Source organism: Dunckerocampus dactyliophorus, chromosome 9 (assembly GCF_027744805.1).
Source record: "Dunckerocampus dactyliophorus isolate RoL2022-P2 chromosome 9, RoL_Ddac_1.1, whole genome shotgun sequence".
In the NCBI taxonomy this organism is placed as follows: Eukaryota; Metazoa; Chordata; class Actinopteri; order Syngnathiformes; family Syngnathidae; genus Dunckerocampus; species Dunckerocampus dactyliophorus.
The window spans coordinates 22,429,534-22,450,273 of NC_072827.1; the positions used below are offsets into that span (position 1 = coordinate 22,429,534).

General features: G+C 41.4%; 1 protein-coding gene across 4 annotated transcripts in view; it reads left to right on the plus strand.

The window, feature by feature from the left end:
* The first annotated feature begins 6,819 nt into the window (after positions 1 to 6,819).
* Positions 6,820 to 20,740, plus strand: part of LOC129187191 (target of Nesh-SH3) — a 32,617-nt gene continuing 18,696 nt past the window's right edge. For 2 of the 4 annotated variants that reach the window (XM_054786069.1, XM_054786070.1), the window contains exons 1-7: positions 6,823 to 7,051; positions 16,121 to 16,300; positions 16,372 to 16,440; positions 16,515 to 16,647; positions 18,105 to 18,295; positions 18,419 to 18,462; positions 19,051 to 19,096. In XM_054786069.1, coding sequence (XP_054642044.1) covers positions 6,946 to 7,051; positions 16,121 to 16,300; positions 16,372 to 16,440; positions 16,515 to 16,647; positions 18,105 to 18,295; positions 18,419 to 18,462; positions 19,051 to 19,096 — 769 coding nt within the window. In that variant the 5' untranslated portion in view covers positions 6,823 to 6,945. Of the gene's footprint in view, positions 7,052 to 16,120; positions 16,301 to 16,371; positions 16,441 to 16,514; positions 16,648 to 18,104; positions 18,296 to 18,418; positions 18,463 to 19,050; positions 19,097 to 19,806; positions 19,900 to 20,054; positions 20,133 to 20,740 lie in introns of all 4 variants that reach the window. The other 2 variants (XM_054786067.1, XM_054786068.1) reach the window with 2 other exon arrangements.

The following is a 20,740-nucleotide window of genomic DNA, read 5'->3' on the forward strand; positions in this document are numbered from 1 at the left end:
ACAGGCTAACACGCTCAGATAAAGAAATAAACCTGGTAGGTGTGCAACAACACTACCTTCATTTATTTCGTGACACAGAAAGCAAGACGATAGAAACCGGAAGACGTTGGCGTCGCAACCTTATCTGTGTTAAATGATACACTGTTGATAAAACTTTTTAAGATAGTTTTTTTTTAATTGCAAGACTGTACATTTTGCACTGTTGGATCTTAAGGAGGTTCTACGTAGAGCTTCAAAATGCACAAAGAAAAAATGGGAGTGAGACCAAAAACTATTTGAGTAAGCAATTTACTGCAAAGAAGCATTAAAGTGAAATAGGCTGGTCATCAGCTGAGCAAAAGCTGATAGAACCATAGCTAAAAAACAACCTTGAAAGCCACCTAAAATAGAAATAAAAGGTTCAAGGACTCCGTAACGAGGAGCAGCAGCATTCTTGTTAATCACCTGAAAAATGGGATTGGGCATGCTTGATGCCAGTGTTTCCAGGAGGCTGGAGGGAATGTTGCTCCAGGAGGCGAAGGTGGCTTCACAGAGAGATTCACTGTCTGGAACTGAGGTTCATATTCGTAAACTTCCCTGGCCATCCATCCCCAAATGCTCTCAATTGGATTTAGATCAGGGAAACACGCAGGATGGTCCAAAAGAGTGATATTAAGTCCTTTGTCAGGCGGGCATTGTGAGCTGCAGCGTTGTCCTGTTGAAAAAGCCAGTCATTACCACACAAACGAGGGCCTTCAGTCTTGAAGAATGTCTAATACAATATCTCCACAGAGCCATCTGCCGTTTGACGCCCCCGCACCACCTGAAGCTCTATTGTTCCATTGAAGCAGGGGTTGGGAGCCTATGGCTCTTTTGATGTCTGCATCTGGCTCTCACACATTTCTTAAGGTAATAGAATTTTTTTCTATTCTTTTCTTTTTTGCTGACATTTTAAAGTAAAATGTTACAGAAATCAAAATAATGTGGAAAATATAAAACATGATAATGCAGTTGAATCCATTTATTCATGTTCTACCGCAATGTGGATGGCTAGGGCCAATGCCAACTTCCGATATTTCCAGGTCAGACGCCAAAATGCAAGTAATAATAAACTAATTGGATAATGCGGTCTCATTGAGAGATTAAGAAGTAAACGTCCCGCCTAGCTGTAGCTAGCTAGCTAATTCTGTAGCGCAAACACTTTTGACAAAACATATTTATCACGGCCAGAAGAAAGCATGCTAGGAGTTACTGTCAAGAGTGCAAGCTAGTCAGCAGCAACTCCGTGCATGAAGCCGACAAGTTGAATGCTGGTTCTTCAGCAATAATGAGCCCCGGAAAGCCATTAACAGATGGCGAATATGCCAAAACATTCGGCGAATGAACTTCTTGACGACTTTTCGGATAAAGACAAGATAATCAGATGAATAAAAGACATGTCTGTTCACGATCGTACCGTCATGATGGCAAATCAAGTGGAGCAAACACAAGTGAAGGACATGAAGCTTCACCTCACCACATACCAACCAGACTACAAAGCCATCAGCAAAGCCATGGAGCACCACAAGTCACACTAATGGTAAGAAGTATTTGAATTTATTATTAAAAAAAACAAATGCAGAGACTTATTATATTCTAAAATTGTTAGCCTTGTCTAAAAATGCACGCATTTTGTTGTATTCAGTGTGAAAAAACATGATATGGTTCTCACGGAAATACATTTAAAAATATTTGGCTTTCATGGCTCTTTTAGCCAAAAAGGTTCCCGACCCCTGCATTGCAGGAAAAAGCACCCCAAACCATGATGGACCCCTCTCCACTGTGCTGTGTGGAAAACATCTCAGGTGGGATCTCCTTGTCATGCCAGTAACGTTGGAAGCCATCTGGACCGTCAAGGTTCCATTTTTTTCTCATCAGAGAATAAAACTTTCTTCCACCTTTCAATGTCCCATGTTTGTTGCAAATTCCAAACGGGCAATTTTGTGGTGCTGAAGGAGACGAGGCCTTTGAAGACATTCTTTGTTTTTAAAAGCCTTCTCTCACGGATGTCGTCTGATGGTTATTGGACTGCACTCGGCACTCGGATCGAGGACAGCCAATTGGACATTTTTTTGGGTCTGCCAATTGACTTTTTTGTTCCATAACCCTCAGGATCTTTGAAGAAGTTTAAAATGACTGTCTCACTGCGTCCAACCTCAGCAGCAATGGCGTGCTGCGAGAGGCCGTGCTTATGCAGCTCAACAATATGACAAAGAGAAACAGACTAAGCTTTTTCGTCTTTGCCATCAAGAGAGGAACAGTTTCAACACCTGACAGAAAAGGACCTTGAATCCACATTTTTGATTAGCTTATTTCACTTTTAATGCTTGTTTGCAATAAATTGTGATTTAGTTATAGAAAATGGACGGATAAAAAGATACAAGAAATGATTTCCGGGTGTCATAACTTTAGGGCCTACTTAGTTTGTGCTCGGCAAGGAGGAAGTGAGTCAACACCATGAACCACTATACACTACCCACCATACTACCAATGGCGGTCCCAACCAAAACAACATAGAAGCACATTCCAGATTTAGTCCCCGGTGTCACATGGCCTTTTAATCTTCACCGTGACGACCAATAATCACAATTGGTGGTGAAAGATTCTAAAAAGGAACATTGAAACTTTCATAGGAGGTCTGGGTTTGTTTCTATTCCCGAGCAGGGAATAAAAGACGTTGAGTAAACACAAGAGGCAAAAGACGGTGATGAGTGAACCGCATGAACACGTGCTAATCAAAAAAAGTTTGAGGGCTTACTTGGAGCATCGTATACGCGCCATTGTTCTGCATGTTGATACAAACCAGACTAAATTCCACACGGGGGGAGAAAGAGACACAGTGAGCATGGAGGGCCTCTTTCTGGAATCAGGTAATAGCTCAGAGCATAGAAAAAAGACCATGTGGAAAGATGGGAAGTTAAACGGTTTACACGAAATGGGCTTTAAATGAGATGCACTTCATGAGTCATTTGATGGGTTTTCTTGCACATTCAGGACACATTGGCTGTGATGGTATTTTCTGACCAACACACTACATAGTGATGCTGTTATTAAACCACAAATGTGACTGACTTGACATTTTTCATACCGCTGTACAAAAACACCCACTGGAGGGTGTTTAGCCCAATCACCACAAAATTTGGTACACAACTTGAGGGGACCGACGAGCGAGATTGGTTGAAAAACACGGCCGCCATCAAGTAAAAAATTTTTTTGCAGCGCCACATGCGAGACTTATCAAGTAATTTGTTTAAGTCGTTTGTCTAATGATGACACAACTTTGATGATCTCTGCATTATTATATATATATATGCTAGCATGTCTTCCAAATCATTTTAAAAACAAAAGGGGGGCTTGGTAACCTCACCACTGTGCCTCAGCTAAATTATGTGGTTAAAAAAAGTAAATTACACCAGTAATTGCTCAAAAATAAAACATTTAATTCTTCATACTACAGTATATTATATTCATTATATCACAGACCAAGAGTCTCCAACATGTTTCACGACCAAAATATGAAATAAAAAGAGGAAATTGTGTTGAATTGAGTCTGTATGAGTTGGTTTAGCCTTGACTGCTAGTTGAGTGACGCTTATTTTTGTCGACAAAACTGGAAAAGTGAAAATCAAAGCCATCGGGTGCACAAGTTAGAAAGACTTGAAAGAAAACCAGGGCCCAAAGATAAAGTATAACTTAATATAGTTACCAAAAACAGGTTTTGTAAAGAAAAACTAGTAGTGTAAATACGGGGGTGCCGAGGGGGCGCCACAGCGTCGGTCCGTGCAGGGCGTCATTCAAGCCACTGCATAGGAGGGGCCACAAATGTCATTTACAGTCATGTGAAAAAATGAGAACACCCCAATATTTAAAATGGATTGGCATTTCCTGTGCTAAAGTTGCCGTTTTTTGTCTTTTTATGAAGCACTTTGTTGTAAAACCATTAGTTACTGTATTGTATCAAATACACAGTTTGTCATTGGCATTTTAAAATGGCTGCTTCCCAAAAACTGCTGTAAAAAATGTATCATTGTAAAAATATGATTTAATTACATTATTCACCCCCACACCCATTTTTCTAATTTAAATTGTTTCAAAATACTTCAGCCTGAAATATATTTATCAACATACACATCAAATACTCGATTTTACATAAAATACATTTAAAGGAGTATTTTATTATATGATTATTATAGACGCATTATATGGGATATATGGGATGGGTCAATGATTGGCAGCTGCATTGATTTTATGCACTATTTTTGTTCCACACGACATAAAATGTCAGCTTCCCAAAAACTGTTGTAAAATTATTATATTACCCCCCCAACCCACCCACATTGAACAAGTCAATCTTTGAAAATTATTTCAGCTTGAAAGATCCATATCATATTCACTATTTTTTAACCGTTTAAAGGACAGCATGTTTACAGACCAACACTGTATTTTTTTATAGAAAAAAAAAATTAAATTACACCACATACTTTATTTTATTTTATTTTTTAGAAACACAGCATTAGCCAACATCAATCGAGACACATTTTTTCCATTTCATTAGCAAGGCACCCTTGCAGAAAACAGGGAAAGGTAAGCGTGCATGCTTTCAATGGGAAAACGTTGCGCCACCTGGTGGACAAATATAAAATATTGAAAGCCATTTGTTTAAACTAAAATCTTAACAATAAGGACAGCATTAGCATTTCATAAGATAAATGTGGCATCAAAAATGTTATTATTAAAGGGACATTTCTGGTCGCAAGGTACAAATGTGTGTACTTTTTGTGTAGTGTTGCCATTTTAGGCTAATTTAAGGAAACAGAGCTGACAATAACATTATTTTAAATGAATATCCTCTCCAAAATGGATTGAAAACCAAAAACTGAATGGCACAAAAGGGTTAAACAATCTAAATACGATCTGCAATGTAGTTGAAGATGCGAACAGCCACAGATTTCATTCAAAAAGGCAGGGGTACATTATGTAACATGATGTCATGAACCGCCTGCCTCCTAACCAGCAGATGCTGTCAGCAAGCAGCAGGCCAGGTCAGGTCGACTACATACTTGTCCATCACTGATGCAGACTATAATAACAATAATTATTACTATTATTATATTTAATGGGTTCTCACCGGGACTTCCATCGCTATAGTCTTGCTTTCTTGAGAGACACGCCCCTGCTGGCCGGCCGGCTGGCTGGCTGGCGCGCGCCCTCGTTTCCTGTCTCGTGTAATGACATGTGGGATAATCAACTTCTTCGGACTAACGCACGTGCTGGCCGACATGTGTGCGCCATGCACAAACACACACACACACACACACACTTCACGTCCTGTCCATGAGGCCCAGCAGAAAGCCTTGGCCAGCACCATTAAAAAGGGAAGGAATGAGAGCAGGAACGCATGGAAAGACAGTGAACTCGCGAGTTGTAAACAATGATATACTGTCCTGACTTGAAAGAAGGATGGAACGCTGTCACAGAAGGCACGTTTGTGTGACTTTTGACCCGTAGTGTGTCTTTCTGGCATTAGCGAGAATTTATTTATAGCCCGCATGATGAGAGACAATGTTTCCGTGGAATATAATGGTAGGCCTTAACGATTTTTGGACTCCCAAAAAAGCTGACTCAGTGTGTGTTTATTTGCCACTGCTGGGAGCCAAACCAGGAGGCCTGTGCACAATGCTGGATCAGACTCCTTCAAAGGCGCTTCCAAATTGCCTTGGCGGTTGCACATAGACATGAAAGTCGTAGTATCTTGTTGGAATGTTTTGGTTCATTTGGGCTATTCCTTCTGCCGCCCTTGGGTCACAAAACCATGCCAATACGGATGTACCCATCACAGTTTGGGAACATCACTAAATGGTATAGGCCGTAGAGAAGGTGACTGCAGATTGCCACAGACACACAAAATGTTTGTTCCAAGCAGGGCTTACTAAAAGCAATTTAAGCCAGTCTTACTTCCAACATCAAGGCAACACACTTCCAACACACTACTGTGAGACCTCTGACACTGATTTTTAATTGGTGAAAAGTACTACCATATGGGGCCTTTAAAGGAGATAAGGGTGACTTCTGTCCCCTTGCTCAAGGGTCCCATGACACCCCTTAAGAATCACATTAGTATCTCACTCTTGTACCACTGCAAAATTACATTTTCTTTGACTTTCCAGCAGGAGTAGAACCATCCACACACCAGCCCCGTGCCGTCACAAGCTGGCACCCAACCACTTTAAAATTCCTACTCTATGATGCCGCCATTTGGTCTTGATATACACTCTTACCCCCCAGTCTTTCTACCAAAAACTTTAAACGACCAATTTGTCAGCCATGGCCAAACCGTTAAGAATGTGACCTGTGACCAAAGGCCTGCTGGTCGGCCTCCAGGCACCTAACCTCCCACCCTCAAATCGCTCATTCGGTAAAACAACACATCTGGACTTGACTATAAGCATCTACTGTATGCTGACTTTCAACTTAGATGATGTGTTTTCTGAATATTACTGTGCATACAAACACACACACACACACACACGCACGCACGCACGCACGCACGCACGCACGCACACACACACACACACACGCACACACACACGCAAACAATCAGAACAGGAAGGAGAATGAAAACAATGACTGGTGTCGGAGGGCCTCTGCTGCAGATGGAAAGCAGAATTGGTGAGGACACACCAAGAATAAGCGGGAAGTGGGGGGTGAACGAGGAGAAGGGTGGGAGGTTTAGCCAAACTCCTTTTCTAGAGAAAGCCTCCCTCTGACCCCTCCCCTCCATCAGGGAGGTATAGAAGGTGCAGGAGCATCCAAAACGTCCAGTCAAGTGTGCTGCACTAGTCCTAGAAGCTTCTCCAGAGACTCTCCAGCAAGCCAAGTGACACCACATCTTGCTCCATTCATCTTCCAAGACTGAGAACAGCAAGTATGATAAGGATGCAGCGGCACTCGCACGGCTTTCTGGTCCTCCTCCTGGTGGTCTTCATCTCCGGACTGGTTCTGTCTGGTCCCTCTACGCCACGGAGAAGCCGAGGTAAGACATGTCTGCCTGTCTTATGTCTTGGTGGTATCTGGCTAAGTGATGTAAGCTCAGACCAACCAATGTTTGGTCCTGTTTGTCCTGAGATTGAGATTCCACCTGTGATTGGTAGAACGTCCTTGAATTGCACCTTCAATACTAACTAAGTATAGCTATAGTCACCGTTTGATACATAGCTCCGTTTTAAAGTCATTTTGGGTGCAATACGTAAACAAAACGCAAAACCTTTAAACGAAAACTCCAAAAAGTCTAACACTTTGAACAGTCTGAATTATTATGTCATTTTTAGTAAATGCAAGTTCCTTATTGGCTGAAATGCAGCATTTATAGTTCCACCTTATCGCGACCTTCTCCATCTATACTGAACAATGTCGGCACACTGCTTATCGACTCCTCTTTGTCCGTTTACGTATTTCACTGGGAAGGCCGAGTGTTACTAAATAGGAGACTTTAGTGACAGAAAAGCGCTTTCCAGCTCCGGCTTCTCCTTGGCGCTATCGCTAACCAGGACTCCTGCTAGTCTTTGTTTACAGAGTAGTTACACTTCCTGTCCCTAACTTAATGTACGCCCCTGTAGCGTACCAAATGTTCTGTACCATGAAATCAGACTACGAACACACCTCTTATACTTACGTGATTCTGAGCATCATCCCTACAGGAGTTTCTTCCATTCTTCTCTTTTAAGTGGCCTTGATGGGAAACCCTATCAATGGGTTTTTTTACAGCTGTTAAATGTCACAGGTCCGTTTCAGGTTGTTACTCAAAGGTGTCCCTCAGGCTATGGGGTGAGAGGTTAAACTTGCAGACAACCTCACGGGTTGAAATTCCCGAAACGGTCACCGCAGGACGATGGGACTTTAAAAATCAAAGTATCCACAAACACAACCACAGCTGTTCCCAGCAGCACAGATGACAGATGATCACCAATATTTTACAGAAATATTTTTTACAATTTGTCTCCCTTCTGCAACATTTTATCACCATTTTGAACATGAAACCTGTAGGCACCCCTCTCCTTCCCTCCCTCCCTGTCCAACAGGCTGTTAACAGAAGATTATATAATTGAGTCGCTGATTGGCAATTTAGGTAAACGCACCATTTTTCAGTATTGTATTGCACGAAGTCACTCAAAGCTATTGAAAGTCATGCTGCATTTATGTGTTCAAGTCCACTTGCTAGAGGAACTTGGCTTGAGGATAAGTCACGGTGTGCAGTTTTGGCGTGTGATGTTTTTGGTTTTTTTAAATTTGTGTTTCTTGGATCCAACATCTGGTTTTGACATCACACGCATTATGTAATAAAGTCTGTTCATTTTTAAAGAGTTTTGCAGCAAGCTGTACACCCCGCACATTTCAGAAAGCATTTTTCTAACCGCATATTTTCTCGAGGGAGGGAGGATATTACAGAAAGAAAACTTGGCTATATCACAGAGTAGTCTGTACAGCTTTGTAGCACAGCATGGGTTTACTATGCCCTGTAAATAACAACACAGTCATTATCATATAAACAGCTGGCGACACAGTGACGAGTGGGTACCAATATAATAACTGCTTCTTGGTGGTGGCAGTGTCATGGTCTGGGGTTGCACGAATCCCACCGACAACTGGGGGAACTGCGGTTTATTAAGGGAAATTCCATGTGCTGTGACATTCCAGCACAAACTGTAATACATGATAATAATAATAATAATAATAATAATAATAATAAACACACATCTAAGATGACCTTCCTGAGGAAGCTGAAGGTGATGGAGTGGTCAAGTATGTCTCCTCCACACCTCAACCCAACTGAGCACCTGTCGGACATCTTCAAGTGGAAGGAATGCAGGTGGAGGAGTGCAAGACGTCTAACATCCACCAGCTCCGCCAGTGATGCCATCATGGAGGAGTAGAAGAGGATTCCAGTAATAACCTGTGACGCTTTTGTAAAATCCCACATTCATCCCACATTAAGGTAGTGCTCGATAACAATGGTGCTCACGCTAAATATTCACACCAAGGATACAATTTGGACATACTGACTGTGACGTGTACTCACTTGTGTTGCCAGCTGTGTGTCGACTCATTTTCCATCCATGCCACTTATCCTCAGTAGGGTCGCGGGTATGCTGGAGCCTATCCCAGCTGACTTCGGGCAAGAGGCGGGGTACACCCTGTACATACCTACGGACAATTTCGAGTCGCCAATGAACCTAACATGCATGTTTTTGGTATGTGGGAGGAAACCGGAGTACCCGGAGGAAATCCCGCGCACGCACGGGGAGAACATGCAAACTCCACACAGAAATGCCCAACGGAGATTCAATTGTGGCCAACATGCTAACCACTAGGCCACCGTGCGGCCCGACTCATTTTCGGTGGACCAAAAAATCTATACTGATGTATGCAAGCTGTACACTGACTACTTTAGAGTTGATCCAAGTATTCATCTTCCCCTCAATAAACCACAGTGGATGGCAGCAGTCATACGGCCCAGACCATGACGCTTCCACCACCATGACACAATTATCTTGCTGCTCACTTGTGTTGCCAGCTAGTTATACATACGACCGTGTGTTGACTCATCTTAGTGGATAGGATAGCACATCTATACTGCTGGACAAGCTGTGTTTTCACTACTTTAAAGTATAGTAAAATCTACTTTCTATAGTATTTACCTTGAGAAGATATACTGCCATGACAGGTCTTCCTGAAATGTGATACCCAAATGTATGACAACTTATCTAAAAACAGTCTACGGTTTAACACATGCTACAAGAGGACATGTGCATCCATCCAACGCCATCCCTCTAGTCCAAATATAGTCACTTATCGCTGACATCCAAAAACTTAAACCACGGTATCCCAGAAAACAAAGTGTGACATCACTGTGTTCACTTTCACAACAAGGAATAATTTATGATTGACCTACATTAGAACCATAAAAACAAAACTGTCTTGAATCCCACCAAAACAAAACCACATATCACGCAGGAGAGGAATGATGGAGATAGAAATATGAAGACAGCAATGACAGATGAAGGGTTGCGGATACAGAGGATGAACTGGCGGAAACAAGAGCATCATGAAGATGAAGGAAAGATGGCCACTTCCACATTTTGGATAGAGGAATGCCATTGGGGGAAGAAAAACCATCTGTTGCTCCATCAAATTCACCCAAAAGGATTCGTAAAAGTGTGAAAGCAGCATGCAGGCCGCCAAGACTAGAGAAGAAAGTACAACCCTTGGAGCGTGGTGAGACCTCCTGGCGTCCCCCCCACAAACCTAATCATGCGAGGCTGGATTGTTACACAAATTCCCATTTCAGCTAATATAGGTCATATGAGCCGCTCGCTATCTCAGGTTGCGTTCACGCTAGTGGGTGGGTAAACGATACTTGGTGTGCACTTTGGTGCGGCCCACTTAGTGTTCACGCTGGTATTTTTGCCACGGCACAGTAAAGAACATCTGCATAAAGTCAAGACTTGATTGGACAGCTTTTGTGACATATTCCATGACACAACTCAAATCCAAACCAAAATGGTTATTTTCATATTTTGTGATATTTACCAGTGCGTGATTCCACTAAAAACTTCTAAAATATAAGTGGCACCTTGGTTAGCGTCATTAAAACTTTCCAGAAGGTCCGACGCTAACCAAAATAGATGCTAACCGAATCAATTTTCCCCATACGAAATAATGAAAATCCAATAAATCTGTTCCAGAATGCACAAACACGTTTTTATAGTTTTACATGCATAAAACAATTCCAAATGCATATCCTGTAAATACATATAAATGATGAATGAAAGGGATAAATGAGCATTGAGGGTAACTTTTACCTTCACTGAAGACGTGGTTCTTGACGTGACTGTTCAACATCACCTTCCTATTTTGGTGTTATTTCTTTAATTCAATAGTGTTATTCACCTCAATAACCCCAAATGAAGCCAAAGACAGTTGCAGTTGCCAACATTTGTATGAAAAAGGTGGGAAACACTATTGAATTCAACAAATAACTCCTGACAAAACACGAAGGTGGTGTTGTAGAAGAAGGTGTTCCCAATCGTGTCTTTGGGAACAAACACGTCTTTGATGAAGGTACAATTAACCTTGAGTGCTCATTTCACCCTTTCTTTAGTCATTTAGAAGTGTTTTGTGGATGTAAAACTATAATTGTAAAACTAAAAAACTGTTTTGTGTTAACATTTTTGAGAGTCAACCGCTGGTGACATCATAGACGGTCGACAGCTTGCCATTTTGTTAGCAAGTGAAGGATGCCAACAAGGACGCTTTGTGACAAAAATACATTAAGAACACGGTTGGACTCACACAGTGTATTAAGAACAAGACGCGCGCCACATTGTACGTTAACCGAGGCACATTTATAGCGTAAATCTTCAACATTGACCAAAAACACGCTAACCTTGGCGCACGCTAACCGAGGTTCCACTATACTTTTGAAGAGTGTCGTCTCACACACACACACACTCACACACACAGAGCAGGAGCGAGCAAAGCAAAAACACAACCTTTGCAACACATTTTCTCTTACATATTTGTAATTTCTGCATGATTTTTGCTGTTATTTCAACACTGGCCCATGTAGCGTTCACATATGAGCTCTTGTGAACGGAACCGCACTAGGGCTCACTTGCACTGGGACAAGACCCATCACTCAGTTTTAAGCTCTGCTTCAGTTGTTTGCTCCGCTAATACGGTTTGTTTGGTCTAGGGTTAACGTGCTCATATGTGCACCAAACAAGTGGACTGAGACCGCTCGAGAGAGGGGTCTCGGTCCGCTTTCAAGTGAACTCTAGTGCAGTTAGGTGGATGTGAATTCTACACAAACCAAAGACATGCACTAGTTTTAAAATGACAGCAAAAAGCATGTAGAACTGACAAATATGTAAGAGAAAATGCATTGGAAGTGTTGCCTCTCTGCCATGCTCTCGTTCTCTGTGTGTGAGACAACTGTGTTCTTTAAAAGTATATTTTAGAAGTGTTTTGTAAAGTCTAAGCTGGTCCATATAGCCGAATATAAGAATAACTTATGCACTGAACCTAGCAGATAGCATTTTGCTTAGGAATATTTGAGTTTCATCACACAATAATGTCATAAAAGTCCTTACTTTATGCATATGACTCTTACTGTGCAGCTTTTGATCTCATGACAAAAATGCCAGTGTGAACGCTAAGTGAACTATACCAAAGAGTGCACATGGTTTCTTTTTTTTCTATGTTTGGTCCAAACCTTAGTGTAGAACCTCAAGTGTGAACGCAGCCTAGATGATCTTCAACCATCTGTGCGCTAGCTGGCACAAGCTTCAGCAAGATTCTTCACACTTCACTGCCCTGAATGGAGACGGCCATAAAACATCTGGTTCCACACAGACCCAAATCTTCTATCCACCGTTTCATCCTCGAGGACGGCTCCGTGTAATTGATTGAAAATGCTCACGCGTGTAGGTGATATGGTTTGTTGGGCAGTATAAAGAGTTTATAGACCCTCATTGAGTGTATTTGTGAGAGCAGATGTGATGTTCTGACCTCCTAACATGACCACAAAACCTCTTTGGAATTCTTTTCGAACAACAATCCGCTATACTGTACTGCATATCTCTACATCAGTCATCAGTGTACTTTATGTAATCTCTGATGCTCATTGCTGGTTTGATAGCACCACACAATAAACCAGCGTGGGACCAAAGCACCGATGCGTTTTAACATTTGAACAATCATTTAACACTGTGGTTGAACGGTGACGTGAGTTTGGTGTTTTGTCAACTCCCTTTCCCAGAGGTTCATGCATCACCACCAGATAACGTCCCTCTCTGGAGCCAAGTGTGTGTCTCCAGTTTGAGGGTGTTTCTGCTTTTCAAGCCAACAGCATGACCTCTTCCTGCTTACAGATGATCACAAGGTTTAGTGGATTCTGGGCCTTTGTTTATTGTCTAATGTCGCACGTTGATCAGTGACTAGTTAATTATATTTGTTATTGTGCACAAAACAAAGATAAAAACAACATGAAATTAAAAACACAAAATGAATACAGACTCACCATCGGCTTGAAGCTGGAGTTTGTTTACCAGAGAGAATATAACATTGTTGTTAGGTGTGTGGGTGGCAGGCGGTGTGTCTTTAGCATCCATTGCTTGGTAGTCGCCGGACATCTAGTCTTACGGGGTTAGCAACAACACGTTCAGTGCCATTGTGGAAACTTCTGGATGGTTCCTTTTAACTGTAACTCAAAATGACGAAACACAATGAAAACTCATTTGCATGGAAGCAACAAATCATATTTTAAGAATCATCGTCTTTCCTGTCTCCCTATTATCCTGAATAGTGGCCAAGTTTTTCAGCAAGCACCCAATGAGAAAGCTTTGTTTCCTTTTTGCAACTGCAACATCAGAATAAAATAGATGTCTTTGTACCATAATTTCCAATAGGCCGCGCTTTGAACTCCGCGTCTTAAACAATGATGCGGCTGATTTATGGCTCAAAGAACTACAGATCCCATGAAGTTTAGAGTGCTGAAACAGAAAGTACTGCATTTCTGCAACAGAAGCTAATATCACATGATTTGAAGTCTAATGCAGCAATTGTGTCGTTTTGATCTGACAAATCCTTGTTACGTTTGATCAAGTGTAGAATTACTACAGCTTCTGCTTGACACCTGCTGCTTATTCACAAGTGTGGCCTAAATATGCACAACATTTTTTTGCTCTTTACGTTTGGTGTGTGCAGTAAATTCAGGTGCGCTCAATAGTCCGGAATGTATGGAATATTATTTTTGGTATAAAATAATCACCCTTACTGGCTAAATTGATATGCATTTACATAAAATTCGATGTGATCATTTTATTTTTTAAAAAAAGTTGTTTTAAAATCATTGCTTCTGAAAGTTTTTCACAGATCGGTGGCCGAAGACCTCCTGTGTAAGTGACACTGACAGGAAATCAGGGAACAAAGTTGTTCCGTCAATATCAGAGTAGTAACAGAGCCGCCACAGAGGGGGGAGCAGCACCTGTGTTAAACAGAACACAGGAAAGACATGACACCCTCAACGCTTACATGTCCCGCCCTGTGCTATAAGCAACTGTCGCTGTATGACATGTATTTTATACGTCACACCAGAGGCTGCCTTTGCTGGTTTCTGTTGTAAAAAGCCAAGGCTCAGTTGCGGTTTTGATGCATCTACAGGTATTTTGCGGGATCCCAATGTAAAAGAGACTGACGAATCACCTAATTTTTTATGAGATTCTGAAGTAAATCTAGAATGTAGCAGCTGCAAATGCTCCACTGAGACAAACATAATTTAGATGGAGTGTCCACATATTTGGGGATTGACAGTGTTGACACAAAAAAACCATACTAAAGCTCCAACGATTAAGGCGAATGATGAAGTTTAGGGGGCTTGAAGGATTGGCCAGTGAAATTCTATGGGGAGCTGTGATAAAATTGCGATGCAATTTGGGCACCATCCAGCAGGGGGTTTAGGGAGACCCAAGAGCAAACTGCAACAAAGTGAGTGCTGTAGCTGATGGATGATCAGAGCACCAAGATTTAATCACCGTACTCTGGAAATATTGATAAGTCTAAACAGTTCCTAAGTGGCCTTTGCGAGCCAAATGCTCTCAGGTCCGAGCCAGTGTTTGCTTGTACTGGATTAAAAAAAAAAAAAAAAGCGGCCAGAGGTTTCATGATGTTTCCTACTTCCCCAGCCAATCTCACTTGTGCTTTTGTAGGAAATATTGATGGGAGAAGCAAGTACAAATGCTTTGGATTGAGTTTTTTCACAGGGAACACATAGCTGGAAAAGCAAAGGGGGTATTTTTCAAATCCAGGGCTTCCCCCTTCTCTGTTTGCAAGTGGTGTCTGGCAGATGCTGACTTTATTCGGCATGCAAAGTTCCACTATTTCATTTCGTGCTGAGCTGGAAGCCAAAGACATGTGCTTTGGAGAGGTTATTGTTTATAGTCTTAACTACAAAGGATGGAGGTTAAAGCCCCTACAGGCTCATCTGTCACTCCAGTGCTCATTGAAAGACCATAAAATCCACTAATTGCTATGTTGTCAACGTTGATTTGGAGAAGATGGAGGAGGGCAGACCAACAATCCCCCCCCCCCTCGAAAATGAAAAAAAAAATCCACGCAGAAGTCATGCTGATAATTTATAAGTCAAGGCTGTCAGTGTTTTGATGTATAATTCAACCTTCAGTCATAAATCAGATTGATGACCCAGATTCACTCATCCGAGCATTATGAGGAGCTTCAATCATCAATGCCTGTGCTAAATTAGCTCGCTTCTGACATGACCCAAGATAATCCAATGTTGACTGTGCCATGTATGAGTCATGCGATGAAATGAACGAGCGAATAATTCAACCAGAGTCCATTATTAATGGTTGGTTTGGAATATAAAAAGCTTATATCATTTCATAATAGCGGTTTTGGCTGTCATGTTTCTACATTTTAGAGACCTTCTTTACACTTACAGTACAATCAATTTGTAATCTATAGAAGCCACAATGAAATACTGGAATTGATGTTACTTTTTCCCCAAGAAAAATGTCTGAAAAAGTTCCTTGTTTTCTTTCATTTGTTACTTTTTATGCAACCTGTAAGTATCCGCATGGGTAAACAAACTTTCCATAGATCAAATACCACATGAACGACAAAATGATCACATTGATCCCAATATAAGACAGTGTTTTCTTATAATACGGTCGTCTTATAGTCAACGTCAAGAAAATTATACATGCAAACTACCGGGTGGCGGCCGTCAAACCATTTTCTCCGCAAGACAGTGAGAGCTTTTCTCCCAATCACTCACACATACCAGTGATGTAGAGAGACACACTGACCCGCTGGAAAAAAGTATCCCAAATTTGTTAGCAAGTTAGCAAACAACAGAGGAGGAGTTGTGATGGTAATTTTAAGTCATTAAAGAAACTTTTAATTTTTCTGTAATCTACTACCAGTTGATACTTCACTTGATAAAAAAAAAAAAAGATTCTTCCAAAAAGGTCTTTTTATATTCGGGTTCATACGATGGTAATCTTGTTCTCTCTTATATTACCAGTCAGACGCCAGAACATGAAGGTGCGTATCAACGCCACAGGCGACACCATTGTGATGAAGTTTGTTCGCCCCAACACCGACAGCAAGCTGGAAGGCTACATCCTGGGCTACGGCAGCAGCATGTTCTCCAAACAGTTCATTCCCCTGCCGGAGAACGGACAGCCTTACGAGACTGAGTTTGGTGAGGCGACTAGCATGCATGTACAAAATACGTGTGTTTTCTTAAGCCAAACTAAGTGTTTTGCTTTTAAGATGCCGAGCCCAAGTACCTGATAGCTGTCCAGTCCATTCCAACGAACGACGTCAAAAAGCATTGCACAGGTGACGATTCTATAATCTACGTCCAAGTGGCATTGAGATAAGAAACGCGGGTGTTAACGACCATTCATCTGCAGGGAAAGTGGAACTGGAGAAGCCGCTGCACTTGGTCATCGGGTCGGTGACGCCCACCTCAGTGCTGCTGTCCTGGGGGACCCTGCTGAAGACCCCCTACGAAGGGAACATCATGAATGAGTGTCTGGAGGACGGGTAGGCTTACTGTACATATTACTCATCTGCACCTTGCAATGTTAGTTTGCAATCGTCATGTTCTGAAAAGTGGCTTACTGCGGGTCTTTGGGAACCTTTACAAATGGAAACACTAAATGTGTACTAAACTGATATGAACCATACCAACTGGTAGAAATGAGGCCAAAAGAGACTAAAGAATATGATTTTTCAAAGTGTGGGCGCTGTCAGAAGACTTCAGCGGAGGCAGAGCAGCTTGAGAAAAATAAAAACATCGTTTCATACCTACTAAGCAAACTTCAGTTATGTTCAAAGACAAAATGAAATTTGTTTTTGTTCTGACAGTTAGCAAATAAACTGAGTCCGTGTGATTATATCACATGACATGTTACCAAACTTCTCGAAGAGTAAACTCCATCTACAACCTAATGACCTGTTTCCTCATGACACAAAATGTGTGGCACCAGCTATGGGTTGTGTTCAAAACACAGAGGAAAACATGCTAGCATACAGTACAGGCCAAAAGTTTGGACACACAACACAACCCCATGGTCCTAACCCCGTTAATAAGGCAAGAAACTCCACTAAGTAACCCTGACAAGGCACACCTGTGAAGAGAAAACCATTTCAGGTGACTACCTCATGCAGCTCACTGATAGATCACCAAGGGTTTGCAGCGCTATCAAAAAAGCTACTTTGAGGAATCTAAAATATAAGACATATTGGTCACACTTTACAATAAGGTAGACAAAAATACAGTAGTTACTGAGGAACTAATGCAGAACTAATGAAGAACTAATGACTAAGGCACATACATTTAGACTAGTTAATGAGGAACTAATGAAGAACAAATGAGGAACTAATGTGTACAGTAGTTACTGAGGAACTAATGCAGAACTAATGAAGAACTAATGACTAAGGCACATACATTTAGACTAGTTAATGAGGAACTAATGAAGAACTAATGTGGAACTAATGTGTACAGTAGTTACTGAGGAACTAAGGCACATAATTTAGAGTAATTACCGAGGAACTAATAAAGACTAATGAGTAGTGGTTAGGGTTAGGTAGGTGCGTTCCTCATTAACTACTGTAATTTTGTGTACCTTATTGTAAAGTGTTACCGACATATTTAGAGTTATTTCACACTTTTTTGTTAAGTACATGTGTTCCATGTGTTCATTCATAGTTTTGATGCCTTCAGTGAGAATCTAGTCATGAAAATAAAGAAAACGCATTGAATGAGAAGGCCTGTACTGCACATGTCATACAGATATGCTAAAACTTTTATAATCATTAGACTAATGGTCAATGACTCATGGACAAGGAGTTGTTAAGTTCCATCCATGACCCTAGCAAGACGTTGCTCAATGACGGCCATGTTTTTCAACAGATCTTGCTTAAAATGTAGTCAGTCCCCTAAAAGTATAATGCATACAATCACATGTGGTGTAAATCTTAAAATCTTTTTGGTCCAGACACTACACGGTGCGTTATCGGGAGAGAAATAGGAAGTGGAACTACCAGACCTGCCCGACAAGTGACACGGTCATTGACAATCTGAAGCCCAACACCGTTTATGAGTTTGGTGTCCAGCCCAGCTCTAAGGACAAGACCGGGTCATGGAGCAAGCCGGTCATTCACAACATCAGCTCAGGGGGTGTTGAAGGTACTGTAGGTTTGAGGCCCCTTTCTAAATTGCATTGAAGTTTAATTATTAATGTTTAACTTGCATCATAAGCCACAAGCCAATTGCCTACACGCCAAGAACCATTGTACTTTTTGTTTCCAGAGAAAGTCATCAGGAAAATCTTCAAACGTCCCATCAGCCCTGTGGTAAGCATCCAAACTGCAAAAATACCATGAGGTGATACTTGGTGTCAAATGTTCGGAAATACTCAAAGTGTTAGTTTATAGAGTCAACCCAAACTATCTCACACTAAGTTCTGAATTTAAAAACTAAGCATTCGTAGTCAATATCGTAACTCAACTGTTTTATTATATTGGGCTTATTGTGTACAGTATCTTAGTGAGGTGGACAGGCTGTATTGTGAGTTGTTGAGTTTACAGTAATGGGAATGAACAGCTCAGCTCATAATAAACATCTTCAGGAACAGTCAGCGCATTTGGAAGAATTAACACGCTCACTTGGGACGTGTCGTACTTCACTTTTTTCTTTTTTTGTATGCGTATGCTATTCTCAGGGTTGTTTGCCTCATTAATTTTCTTTCCAGCATCTGAATGGAAACTGCGTCAGTGCAGCCAGAGCAGGACAAGCCAAGACAGACTGTAGCGTGCTAACCTCGAGAGCTGTTTGTTCCAATGTAAAGCCATTTGTGTCAGAAGGAGATGCTCAGAGCTGCTATTGGCAGTGATGGTTTTTATATGAATGTATGATTGACAAATTCTGTCTTTGTCCACTAGAAACCCATTGGGCAAGGTCCACACTTCCCCTTTGTCCCTCGTCACGGTAAGATAATTAAACCCTCGGTAAAAGACGTATTTTTGTATTTTTATGTCCATAGAATGTCTATTCTTTGCTCACGTCTGCTTTGAGTCTGTGCACTGGAACGATATAATATTGTCTATTGTTACTGCAGAATGCAGTTACTGGAGAGCTATTTTCTTACAACACAACGTGGACTTAGCAACAGTGGTTCTCAAACTGTGGCACGCGTACCACTGGCGATATGCAGGCCCCTTTCAGTGGTACACAGAAACACCGCAAATACAAATAAAATTAGACTGGTAATGGTTTCATTTATTTCGAACAAGTTACATTAAGGAACGTCACGTTTACACTTGCATAATGTCTGAAAAGGATTAGGCAGAAGAAGAGCTTCATTGGTTGGCATTTTCTAATAGGGAAAGGAAAGAAAAAAGGATGTGTCACAATATACAAATACAAATCGATCTTATCCCACGAAGGAAGCAGCTTGGTGTAAAATGTTTGAGAACAACTGTTGTACAAAATGTTGTATTTACAGAGTTTTTGCTTAACCAAAACTACCTCAAGCTCTCTTTTTTTTCCTTTTTTTTGCAGCACCTGAAAGCATTTCTCCCAACCATACATACTACTATAAACAAATGAGCTCACTTTCTAGTTTCTTTTGCAGGATGGTGAACTGATCTTCTGTGCTGGCTTCTTGCCGTTAACCTCTCGTCCTTTGCCTTTGCTAGTTCTTCACAATAGGACGCAGGGCAGACTGCCCCTCTCCCGCAACATAACCCCAAAGACAACAACAACAACAACAGCAACAACTACAACTCTTGGTAATTCATTTTCGGAGTATGATCTCAGGGATTCCGTAGGTTACTCCTCAAATTTGCCTTTAAATTCCTTAAGGATTCATGTTCTCAGTGTACGATGCATCATTTGCACCAACAAGCCTACTTCCACATGATCTAATATGCACTATATTTGTCAGCTCCCACCACAACTACTAGACAGGAAGCCCTGTCTACCCCTGGACCTGTGGTGCCTGCGACCACCAAAGAGCCATTCGGTAAATTGTGATTCAAGTTTGTTTGAAGAAGAACCTGTGTGACTCTTTATAAGGACTGGACAGATGCGATTGGCCTATGAAATTAGCTACAAGGGTTAGCTTGCACTAAATGTGTGATGTCAGCTGTTTGATAAGGCAGAGGTTGGTGGCTAAAACACATTTTTAATGACAGATTTTAGGGCCTTGCTGTTTTTTTCTTGGTAGTTTGATTTAACCAACTGAATCAGGTCATAATGCAAACCAGACTAGTCACAGGACTCTTTGGCATTGCAGTCAAGAACACCTAAACCAGTGGTTTTCAAAGTCTGACGTGGGGGGCACCAGAGGACTTCAGGAGAGGTGCAACAGCCTGAGAAAAGTTAAGAAAAAGGTTTTAAAACCTGACAAGCAAATAGCTACTCTTTTTTAGGAGCAGAAAACTCCACAAAATAGGCCGCTGAAAATAAGAGGAATGGAAGCTCATGATGGACTTTGAAAATCCCTGACAAGTACGCCTTACAGTTTAGGCCATGCGTTATTCTAGGCTTGGGATTTAATTTAATCAGTTCTGCAAATTATGTTTTGGAATTTTTCTCTAACTTCCTTTCTGTGGAGTCTATCGGGACAAC